The sequence below is a fragment of the Cherax quadricarinatus genome, unplaced genomic scaffold, assembly GCF_038502225.1.
Source record: "Cherax quadricarinatus isolate ZL_2023a unplaced genomic scaffold, ASM3850222v1 Contig83, whole genome shotgun sequence".
Lineage (NCBI taxonomy): Eukaryota > Metazoa > Arthropoda > Malacostraca > Decapoda > Parastacidae > Cherax > Cherax quadricarinatus.
In genome coordinates, this window is record NW_027195109.1 from 335,727 (window position 1) to 348,296 (window position 12,570).

General features: G+C 44.8%; 1 protein-coding gene across 1 annotated transcript in view; it reads left to right on the plus strand.

The window, feature by feature from the left end:
• LOC128692920 (receptor-type tyrosine-protein phosphatase epsilon) overlaps positions 1–12,570 on the plus strand; it is a 41,726-nt gene that overhangs the window by 2,401 nt on the left and 26,755 nt on the right. The window contains exons 4-7 of the mRNA XM_070080025.1: positions 128–278; positions 3,894–3,958; positions 4,208–4,527; positions 5,735–5,822. Of these exons, the coding sequence (XP_069936126.1) occupies positions 128–278; positions 3,894–3,958; positions 4,208–4,527; positions 5,735–5,822 (624 nt within the window). The remainder of the gene's footprint in view (positions 1–127; positions 279–3,893; positions 3,959–4,207; positions 4,528–5,734; positions 5,823–12,570) is intronic.

The following is a 12,570-nucleotide window of genomic DNA, read 5'->3' on the forward strand; positions in this document are numbered from 1 at the left end:
CACTAAGATCAGGGAAGGTATGGAATCACCTTTAGGTCCAAGGTGTTGTATATATAAAGTTAACCCTTGTGTTTCAGGTCTCTGGTACCCTTTGTGTTGCATGTTTAAAAAATACTTTGTGTTGCAGGTTCCTACAGAGAGCTGATAGCTTCTAAGTCGATGGTATATGTGTCGACACCACCGTCGAATTCTGTATGGTGGGTGGTGGTGGTGGTGGTGGTGGTGGTGGTGCTGGTGGTGGTGCTGCTGGCCCTCACTGTCTTCATCTGGAGGATCAGGTAAGAGAGGCATCTGTCTCAATCGTTTTTTATCTTGGAGATATAGGACGAACCTTATTCTCCCTTAGTCATCACTTCTCACATCTTTCTCACTTTATCTCTTTTCCTTTCTCTCTAGAGACGTAGAGCGAACCAGAGTCTCTTGTGAGACCTCTACCCACTCTACCGGAGGTATCCCAGCGAGTGAGCACGTCTCCTGTATATCCCAGTGCTTAACAAAATAGGGAATAGCATATGAAGGTACAAATAAAAATGGGAACTATGGCTATAGTTTACTTAATAACATAAAAGGGCTAGAATACAACATATCCTGATGGAAATTTACACAATATAACAATTGACCTATGAGACTTATTACCAGGGGGAAGGGTAGATGTTATCAGTAACACGGACTAGTACTCACTCTTAATTCACCGACCAGCTGACCCGAGATTCCCAATGCGTGGTCCACTACACACGCGGCTGTCCAGAGCTCTCACTCGACGGACCTGTCACCAACAACCTCTTTGCCCCGCTCTTCCCTGGGCTTATATCGTAGTCAAAGTACCCCCTCCCCAATGGTGTATGTACCACGTGTTACGACCTGACGCCGAGCTCTGACGCTGTTAAGAACAAAAGACCTCAGACGTGGGCGTGACTACCCGACATTTGCTAAGGCAGGTGTGACCATATAATTAGGTCTCCCTAGAGACCTCACAAGCCCATCTGAACTGCATCACACTCTCTCTCATTATCACTTTATCTCTCTCTTTATGTCCATGAATTTCTTTATTCATTGTTGTTGCTCGTGATTCGCCGGTACTCTCCCGGCCCGGGTCTTTTCCGAATAGTGACTCGGCTTTGGCTCCCTGTCTCGGGAGTTTCTTGAGACCTATGTGAGGTACAAGTACCTCCTCAGCTTCGGGACCAACTGTCCCCAGGCCTAACTCCATTCCCCGCCCCCATGGGGCTCGTTGGGAAAAGCTAGGCTTCTGGTCTGCCATCTGCCCCGCCCCAGGGGGGGCTCGTGGGAGTGGCAGTCGTGTGAGCTGCAGGTGTTAGTTAGTTTAATATGTTTATTATGCACCCCACACCCATCCTGTTGGCGGTAGTCAAAAGATTACAGAGGTACATAATGGGTCCAGGGACTGGGCCTCAAAGTTTTGATAGCTGAGCAAGTTACAAAGGTAATGAACTCACAATTTACAAAGGTAATGAACTCACAATTTACAAAGGTAATGAACTCCAGGTAGGTCTAGTCACAATCATGACAAGTTACAAAGGTATTTACAGATTACAGAGGTACGTAATGGATCCAGGGACTGGGCCCCCAAAGTTGTGATGGCTGAACTAGGTACAAGGTAATGAACTCACAAGTTACAAAGGTAATGAATTCTGTAGAATGGTTACTTACGTTTATACATGGCTACAATCATGAACAAATTATAGAGTAATGAGCAATTCACACTTCCACACCCGGTCACAACTGTAGTGAGTTATTGGTGCAAATATTGATTGTTGAGTCACACACACACACACACACACACACTCACAAACACACACACACACACGCACACACACACACACACACACACACACACACACACACACACACACACACACACACACACACACACACACACACACACACACACACACACACACACACACACACACACACACACACACACATACACACATACACACACAGGTGGTAGCAAGTTCTGGCTCTGGCACCATCCCCGCCCTAGGAGGGCTCATGGGAGTGGTGTCTTCTCCCTCTCTATTCACTTTACAAGCAAAGAGCTGTTATCTTCACCTCATCTACATGTTCCAACCTCCTAAAAACATGCAACATAACGTACGTAAACAAACAGGATGAAGTTGGAGCCAGGTGTAGGCCAGAACATTATTTTCGACAATTAACTTTACTCCTCTAATGTTCGTATGTGGTGAGAACACGCTGCTAGCAGGAATCACTCAAAGAGAACGAAATCATCACTGGAAATGTCCAGGGGAAGGGCACAGCCAGGCTAAAACTAACCACCGGTTTCCAGTTGTGTGGTGTGACAGCTGTGTTGAAAATGGTACTAAATACCGACAAGTTGATGATTAAGACACATGTGCAACAGTTGGTTATCTTTATAGTTGAAACGTTTCACCTACACGGTGGGCTTCTTCAGTCAAATACAAAGGCAGTAGGTGTAGTAGTGAAATGAAGAGCATGTAATCAGTCTATCAACCTTGTAGAAATAGTGTTAGATGTGGTCAGGCCCTCGTCCAGGCTGAGGGACTGACCACTATTTCTACAAGGTTAATGGATTGATGGGACATGAATCACTAGAGACTAACATTGGCGGCTCCAGACGGTCTATACAGGAGAGGTTTAAGGATGTCAGTCTGGTAGGAAGGAGGGATAAGGGACTAGTCTTGAGGCTGAGTTATTATCTTATTTGGAGGGACTAATGTTGATTACAAGGGGCTGCAGCATCCCCAACCTCTTGTATTGCCACTGATTGCTAGCAATGCTATTCATTCTTACACACAAGCTTCCTTGGTAACGTCATGCTGTTTAGTGACCATAATCGCCATTCTTGTTCTCCTAGAAGCACCTGTAACCGGCCACCACCTGACCCAGGGCATTATCACTGTTGGCAATATATGTGACTGGGAGCACTGGACATCTTTGTTGCTCTAGTAAATGTTATAGATTTGTTATCTGCGTAGGAATGGGATTCTAGGATGAGAGCTACTCTAAGAGAGTGACCTAAAAGGCAGTCATTCAGATATAAATAAAAGTCACAAAGTGATTTTTCCAGGCTAAGGTACCATACCCAAAGGTACTCACACCAGGTAAAGGTACTCACACCAGGCAAAGGTACTCACACCAGGTAAAGGTACTCACACCAGGCGAAGGTACTCACACCAGGTAAAGGTACTCACACCAGGTAAAGGTACTCACACCAGGCAAAGGTACTCACACCAGGTAAAGGTACTCACACCAGGCGAAGGTACTCACACCAGGTAAAGGTACTCACACCAGGCAAAGGTACTCACGCCAGGCAAAAATACTCACACCAGGCAAAGGTACTCACACCAGGCAAAGGTACTTACAATACTGAATACTATTCACAGCTGATTTTAAGATTATTTAATAAGTAGTGCCACACATTGGGGAGATAACAAAAGATAAGATGCTGATTTATCGTTTCTTAAACTGAACTGATGGTCTTACAGTAGTGAAAGTTACTTACAAGATGCTTATCTGCTTTAATATTGTCTTAAGAATTTATCTATTTATTTGACAGAAAAGAAACTGGCTACAGTTGTTAGTCATTACTTCCTTCATTTTTTTTTAATAAGGACAGCATAGTGCTCGTCCACAAAGACCATTTACACTGTTTATGAGACAGAAATAAATCAAGCTCATCTTGGGCTACCATCGTCTGGTCCCACAACTTTTTTCTGTAGCCAGGAATTTAAGGAACTATACCTCTGTCTTGCTGTAGTTACAACTCTTGCGGATAGTCAAGGAGAGTGACTATCTGGGTACGGTATTTACATCCACCAAGAAAAATTGTCTTCAAATACATTACCTTTTTAATGATTGCTGAAGTACTGTCTTCGTTCCTCCAGGTACCGCAAGAAGACGTCGGTTATAGCTGTGCATCCCCCATCCATACACTACAACCATCACAATGGTAAGATGAACCTTCAGCGCTTCACTGATCCTTCAATAGGGACTCCTTACTAAATTTTGCACAATATTTTTCTTGTTATGATGTAAATGATTGCGAGTTTGCTTTCCACTCAACAAATCCATCATTGTCCTCCTAGTACTAATTGATACATTTTTCTTACAAACACATGCTGAATTAGATCTTATTCAAAATTCCTGTTGTTGTTTCAACAGCTTGTATTCCAACAGTTTTCTGGGTTTCACTTTGCAGGTCTTTTGTCAAGCGAAAGTTCTTTAACATCTAATAACACTTCACTCCCAGAAGCTCGTTTATCCAGTGAACAAGATTTGGTGTATAAGAATGTACAAGAAGTCTATGCGAACAAACAGGAAGAAGTGTATGAGAATGAACAGGCAGAAGTGTTTGAGAATGAAGTCCGTGAGGACGAACAAGAAGAAGTTCAATTCCCCGACCAAGACGTAACGACAGAAGTGATATACAGTAATGTCTCGCACAAGATCCCGAGGGCACAGGCTGAGACTTACTTAGCAAGGATCATCCATTCCCCGGGCATCGAGGAGGAGTTCAAGGTAAGCATTACAATTATAACCTGAGTTGTAACCTGTTAGGAACTATGTACGTATTTGGGATTTAAAGTGAATCAATAACAATAACAATGATACCAAGCATCATTAACGAGACTTCAGGGTGAGTCAGCCAATAAAAGTCTGATGTCACGCTGCTCAGGGGCACATCATTGAGACATCAGTGACACATCAGTTGAAGTTTGTGGCCTAGAGCTTAAAACAAGCCAAATATTTTCCCTGGTTGTTTATCCGCTGACACCTCTTCCTTCTCCTCTCAGTGATATATTTTTGTTCAGTCTCCTAAACACAGTGTTCACTCCTCTGTCTTGCAAATATCCTTCTCCTTGCTGCCTCAAAAGTAGTTAAATCTTTTTTTTTTTTTTTGGCAATTAAGAATTCTGTAAGTGCAGCAAATATTGTGATCGTGTTCCCGGTCACCAGTGCAGGTTCAGTATAGTTTCTTCTACTGGTGATTCCTCTTTTTGTCTCATATTTCACCAACCTCACTTCCATGCGGCTTTGAATTTTTTTTTTTCTCCAAAAGTTGACACATGGCATCACCTACCCGGTATGGGCCAGTAGGCCTACTGCAGTGTTCCTCCTTTCTTATGTTCTTAAGTGCAGACTCTTCAAACCATCGTTTTTTTCTGTTTTCCACTCTGATAGATCCACCAGACTATTGTAGATGATTTCTGCTACATCAGATGTGGTCCACATTTTGGGAATTTCATGCAATTATCTTCATAGATAACACTTACTTGATTTACGAAGATTCGTATCTGTTTATTTCATGTAACATAACATAACATAAAAAATAGGTGTAGCAGCCGGAGGTGATGTCACAAGTGAGCGGGGCCCACTTCCAAAAAAAAAAAAAAAACCGACCTTCCACACACACAAATCAAAAATTCACTGATGGACACAATGGACGTCCAAAATTATATTTTTGGTGATGACTTACGTTGGGAAAATAAGAGAAAAAAAAATGTTGGTAATTAAAAGATCTATTGTCTAATAAATTACATTTTTCCAAAATTTATAAAAAATAAAAAAAAAGTCTTCGTTATTTAGAGGAAAAATTTAAGAGTAAGTATGGAAATATTCGTCTTCATTTGTTTTATATTTCAAAAATATGATATTATAAATATAAAAATTTGTTGAGAATTTATGTGGGCGAGCATTTATATGTATGTGATGTGTGTTTGGTCAGAGTGTTCCGGCCATCTTGGACAAGAGTTGCTCGCATGGTAAACTGCAAGACAACCTGAAGAAGAACAGATACCGAAACAACCTACCATGTGAGTGGACGCCCAGCAGAGGCTCCTGAGGGACGCCCAGCACAGGCTCCTGAGGGACGCCCAGCACAGGCTCCTGAGGGACGCCCAGCACAGGCTCCTGAGGGACGCCGCTCCAACAACACCACCAAGACAGCACAATGATGAAATGTTTCCCCTGCAGTCAGATACAAAGGGAGCAATAGGAATGAAATAAATGTGATGTAATCAGTCCATCAACCTTAGAGAAAAAGTGTTTGAGGTGGTCAGTCCCTCACCCTGGAGAAAAGTTGAGCTCCATGGAACTGAACTCTGCTCCAGGCTAAGGGACTGACCACCTCAAAAACCTTTTGTCCAAGGTTGATAGACTGATTACATCTTTATTTCACTACTACACCTGCTCCCTCTATATTTGACTGAAGAAACCTAGTGTATAGGCGAAATATTTCATCAATAAAGATACCCAACTGTTACACATGTGTCTTAAGCTTCAACTCGTTGGCATTTTATACAATTTTCAACAATTCTCAGTTCTGTATTGTTTCCTTGCACTGACCACATCTTCGAACGCTGATTAAACAGATGGAAATGAGAGAGATGAATGAGACAGATGGGGATGAGAGAGATGAATGAGACAGATGGGGATGAGAGAGATGAATGAGACAGATGGGGATGAGAGAGATGAATGAGACAGATGGGGATGAGAGATGAATGAGACAGATGGGGATGAGAGAGATGAATGAGACAGATGGGGATGAGAGAGGTGAATGAGACAGATGGGGATGAGAGAGGTGAATGAGACAGATGGGGATGAGAGAGGTGAATGAGACAGATGGGGATGAGAGAGGTGAATGAGACAGATGGGGATGAGAGAGATGAATGAGACAGATGGGGATGAGAGAGGTGAATGAGACAGATGGGGATGAGAGAGGTGAATGAGACAGATGGGAATGAGAGAGATGAATGAGACAGATGGGGATGAGAGAGGTGAATGAGACAGATGGGGATGAGAGAGGTGAATGAGACAGATGGGGATGAGAGAGATGAATGAGACAGATGGGGATGAGAGAGATGAATGAGACAGATGGGGATGAGAGAGGTGAATGAGACAGATGGGGATGAGAGAGATGAATGAGACAGATGGAAATGAGAGAGATGAATGAGACAGATGGGGATGAGAGAGGTGAATGAGACAGATGGGGATGAGAGAGGTGAATGAGACAGATGGGGATGAGAGAGATGAATGAGACAGATGGGGATGAGAGAGGTGAATGAGACAGATGGGGATGAGAGAGGTGAATGAGACAGATGGAAATGAGAGAGATGAATGAGACAGATGGGGATGAGAGAGATGAATGAGACAGATGGGGATGAGAGAGATGAATGAGACAGATGGGGATGAGAGAGGTGAATGAGACAGATGGGGATGAGAGAGGTGAATGAGACAGATGGGGATGAGAGAGGTGAATGAGACAGATGGGGATAAGAGAGATGAATGAGACAGATGGGGATGAGAGAGATGAATGAGACAGATGGGGATGAGAGAGGTGAATGAGACAGATGGAAATGAGAGAGATGAATGAGACAGATGGGGATGAGAGAGATGAATGAGACAGATGGGGATGAGAGATGAATGAGACAGATGGGGATGAGAGAGATGAATGAGACAGATGGGGATGAGAGAGATGAATGAGACAGATGGGGATGAGAGATGAATGAGACAGATGGGGATGAGAGAGGTGAATGAGACAGATGGGGATGAGAGAGGTGAATGAGACAGATGGGGATGAGAGAGGTGAATGAGACAGATGGGGATGAGAGAGATGAATGAGACAGATGGGGATGAGAGAGATGAATGAGACAGATGGGGATGAGAGAGATGAATGAGACAGATGGGGATGAGAGAGATGAATGAGACAGATGGGGATGAGAGAGATGAATGAGACAGATGGGGATGAGAGAGGTGAATGAGACAGATGGGGATGAGAGAGATGAATGAGACAGATGGGGATGAGAGATGAATGAGACAGATGGGGATGAGAGAGATGAATGAGACAGATGGGGATGAGAGAGGTGAATGAGACAGATGGGGATGAGAGAGATGAATGAGACAGATGGGGATAAGAGATGAATGAGACAGATGGGGATGAGAGAGATGAATGAGACAGATGGGGATGAGAGAGGTGAATGAGACAGATGGGGATGAGAGAGGTGAATGAGACAGATGGGGATGAGAGAGGTGAATGAGACAGATGGGGATGAGAGAGGTGAATGAGACAGATGGGGATGAGAGAGGTGAATGAGACAGATGGGGATGAGAGAGGTGAATGAGACAGATGGGGATGAGAGAGGTGAATGAGACAGATGGGGATGAGAGAGATGAATGAGACAGATGGGGATGAGAGAGGTGAATGAGACAGATGGGGATGAGAGAGGTGAATGAGACAGATGGGGATGAGAGAGGTGAATGAGACAGATGGGGATGAGAGAGATGAATGAGACAGATGGGGATGAGAGAGATGAATGAGACAGATGGGGATGAGAGAGGTGAATGAGACAGATGGGGATGAGAGAGATGAATGAGACAGATGGGGATGAGAGAGGTGAATGAGACAGATGAGGATGAGAGAGGTGAATGAGACAGATGGGGATGAGAGAGGTGAATGAGACAGATGGGGATGAGAGAGGTGAATGAGACAGATGGAAATGAGAGAGATGAATGAGACAGATGGGGATGAGAGATGAATGAGACAGATGGGGATGAGAGAGATGAATGAGACAGATGGAAATGAGAGAGATGAATGAGACAGATGGGGATGAGAGAGGTGAATGAGACAGATGGGGATGAGAGAGGTGAATGAGACAGATGGGGATGAGAGAGGTGAAAAAGACAGATGGGGATGAGAGAGATGAATGAGACAGATGGGGATGAGAGAGGTGAATGAGACAGATGGGGATGAGAGAGGTGAATGAGACAGATGGGGATGAGAGAGATGAATGAGACAGATGGGGATGAGAGAGGTGAATGAGACAGATGGGGATGAGAGAGATGAATGAGACAGATGGGGATGAGAGAGGTGAATGAGACAGATGGAGATGAGAGAGGTGAATGAGACAGATGGGGATGAGAGAGGTGAATGAGACAGATGGAAATGAGAGAGATGAATGAGACAGATGGGGATGAGAGAGGTGAATGAGACAGATGGGGATGAGAGATGAATGAGACAGATGGGGATGAGAGAGGTGAATGAGACAGATGGGGATGAGAGAGGTGAATGAGACAGATGGGGATGAGAGAGATGAATGAGACAGATGGGGATGAGAGAGGTGAATGAGACAGATGGGGATGAGAGAGGTGAATGAGACAGATGGAAATGAGAGAGATGAATGAGACAGATGGGGATGAGAGAGGTGAATGAGACAGATGGGGATGAGAGAGGTGAATGAGACAGATGGGGATGAGAGAGGTGAATGAGACAGATGGAAATGAGAGAGATGAATGAGACAGATGGGGATGAGAGAGATGAATGAGACAGATGGGGATGAGAGAGATGAATGAGACAGATGGGGATGAGAGAGGTGAATGAGACAGATGGGGATGAGAGAGGTGAATGAGACAGATGGGGATGAGAGAGATGAATGAGACAGATGGGGATGAGAGAGATGAATGAGACAGATGGGGATGAGAGAGATGAATGAGACAGATGGGGATGAGAGAGGTGAATGAGACAGATGGGGATGAGAGAGGTGAATGAGACAGATGGGGATGAGAGAGATGAATGAGACAGATGGAAATGAGAGAGATGAATGAGACAGATGGGGATGAGAGAGATGAATGAGACAGATGGGCATGAGAGAGGTGAATGAGACAGATGGAAATGAGAGAGATGAATGAGACAGATGGGGATGAGAGAGATGAATGAGACAGATGGGGATGAGAGAGATGAATGAGACAGATGGGGATGAGAGAGGTGAATGAGACAAATGGGGATGAGAGAGGTGAATGAGACAGATGGAAATGAGAGAGATGAATGAGACAGATGGGGATGAGAGAGATGAATGAGACAGATGGGGATGAGAGAGATGAATGAGACAGATGGGGATGAGAGAGGTGAATGAGACAGATGGGGATGAGAGAGGTGAATGAGACAGATGGAAATGAGAGAGATGAATGAGACAGATGGGGATGAGAGAGGTGAATGAGACAGATGGGGATGAGAGAGGTGAATGAGACAGATGGGGATGAGAGAGGTGAATGAGACAGATGGGGATGAGAGAGGTGAATGAGACAGATGGGGATGAGAGAGATGAATGAGACAGATGGGGATGAGAGAGGTGAATGAGACAGATGGGGATGAGAGAGATGAATGAGACAGATGGGGATGAGAGAGGTGAATGAGACAGATGGGGATGAGAGAGGTGAATGAGACAGATGGGGATGAGAGAGGTGAATGAGACAGATGGGGATGAGAGAGGTGAATGAGACAGATGGGGATGAGAGAGATGAATGAGACAGATGGGGATGAGAGAGGTGAATGAGACAGATGGGGATGAGAGAGGTGAATGAGACAGATGGGGATGAGAGAGGTGAATGAGACAGATGGAAATGAGAGAGATGAATGAGACAGATGGTGATGAGAGAGACGAATGAGACAGATGGGGATGAGAGAGGTGAATGAGACAGATGGGGATGAGAGAGATGAATGAGACAGATGGGGATGAGAGAGATGAATGAGACAGATGGGGATGAGAGAGATGAATGAGACAGATGGGGATGAGAGAGGTGAATGAGACAGATGGGGATGAGAGAGGTGAATGAGACAGATGGGGATGAGAGAGGTGAATGAGACAGATGGGGATGAGAGAGGTGAATGAGACAGATGGGGATGAGAGAGATGAATGAGACAGATGGGGATGAGAGAGGTGAATGAGACAGATGGGGATGAGAGAGGTGAATGAGACAGATGGGGATGAGAGAGATGAATGAGACAGATGGGGATGAGAGAGGTGAATGAGACAGATGGAAATGAAGGAGATGAATGAGACAGATGGGGATGAGAGAGATGAATGAGACAGATGGGGATGAGAGAGATGAATGAGACAGATGGGGATGAGAGAGGTGAATGAGACAGATGGGGATGAGAGAGATGAATGAGACAGATGGGGATGAGAGAGATGAATGAGACAGATGGGGATGAGAGAGATGAATGAGACAGATGGGGATGAGAGAGATGAATGAGACAGATGGGGATGAGAGAGATGAATGAGACAGATAGGGATGAGAGAGATGAATGAGACAGATGGGGATGAGAGAGATGAATGAGACAGATGGGGATGAGAGAGGTGAATGAGACAGATGGGGATGAGAGAGATGAATGAGACAGATGGGGATGAGAGAGGTGAATGAGACAGATGGGGATGAGAGAGATGAATGAGACAGATAAGGATGAGAGAGATGAATGAGACAGATGGGGATGAGAGAGATGAATGAGACAGATGGGGATGAGAGAGATGAATGAGACAGATGGGGATGAGAGAGATGAATGAGACAGATGGGGATGAGAGAGATGAATGAGACAGATGGGGATGAGAGAGATGAATGAGACAGATGGGGATGAGAGAGATGAATGAGACAGATGGGGATGAGAGAGATGAATGAGACAGATGGGGATGAGAGAGATGAATGAGACAGATGGGGATGAGAGAGTTGAATGAGACAGATGGGGATGAGAGAGGTGAATGAGACAGATGGGGATGAGAGAGAGATGAATGAGACAGATGGGGATGAGAGAGGTGAATGAGACAGATGGGGATGAGAGAGATGAATGAGACAGATGGGGATGAGAGAGATGAATGAGACAGATGGGGATGAGAGAGATGAATGAGACAGATGGGGATGAGAGAGATGAATGAGACAGATGGGGATGAGAGAGATGAATGAGACAGATGGGGATGAGAGAGATGAATGAGACAGATGGGGATGAGAGAGATGAATGAGACAGATGGGGATGAGAGAGATGAATGAGACAGATGGGGATGAGAGAGATGAATGAGACAGATGGGGATGAGAGAGATGAATGAGACAGATGGGGATGAGAGAGATGAATGAGACAGATGGGGATGAGAGAGATGAATGAGACAGATGGGGATGAGAGAGATGAATGAGACAGATGGGGATGAGAGAGATGAATGAGACAGATGGGGATGAGAGAGATGAATGAGACAGATGGGGATGAGAGAGATGAATGAGACAGATGGAAATGAGAGAGATGAATGAGACAGATGGGGATGAGAGAGATGAATGAGACAGATGGGGATGAGAGAGATGAATGAGACAGATGGGGATGAGAGAGATGAATGAGACAGATGGAGACAGATGGGGATGAGAGAGATGAGAGAGATGAATGAGACAGATGGGGATGAGAGAGATGAATGAGACAGATGGGGATGAGAGAGATGAATGAGACAGATGGGGATGATGAATGGATGAGAGAGATGAATGAGACAGATGGGGATGAGAGAGATGAATGAGACAGATGGGGATGAGAGAGATGAATGAGACAGATGGGGATGAGAGAGATGAATGAGACAGATGGGGATGAGAGAGATGAATGAGACAGATGGGGATGAGAGAGATGAATGAGACAGATGGGGATGAGAGAGATGAATGAGACAGATGGGGATGAGAGAGATGAATGAGACAGATGGGGATGAGAGAGATGAATGAGACAGATGGGGATGAGAGAGATGAATGAGACAGATGGGGATGAGA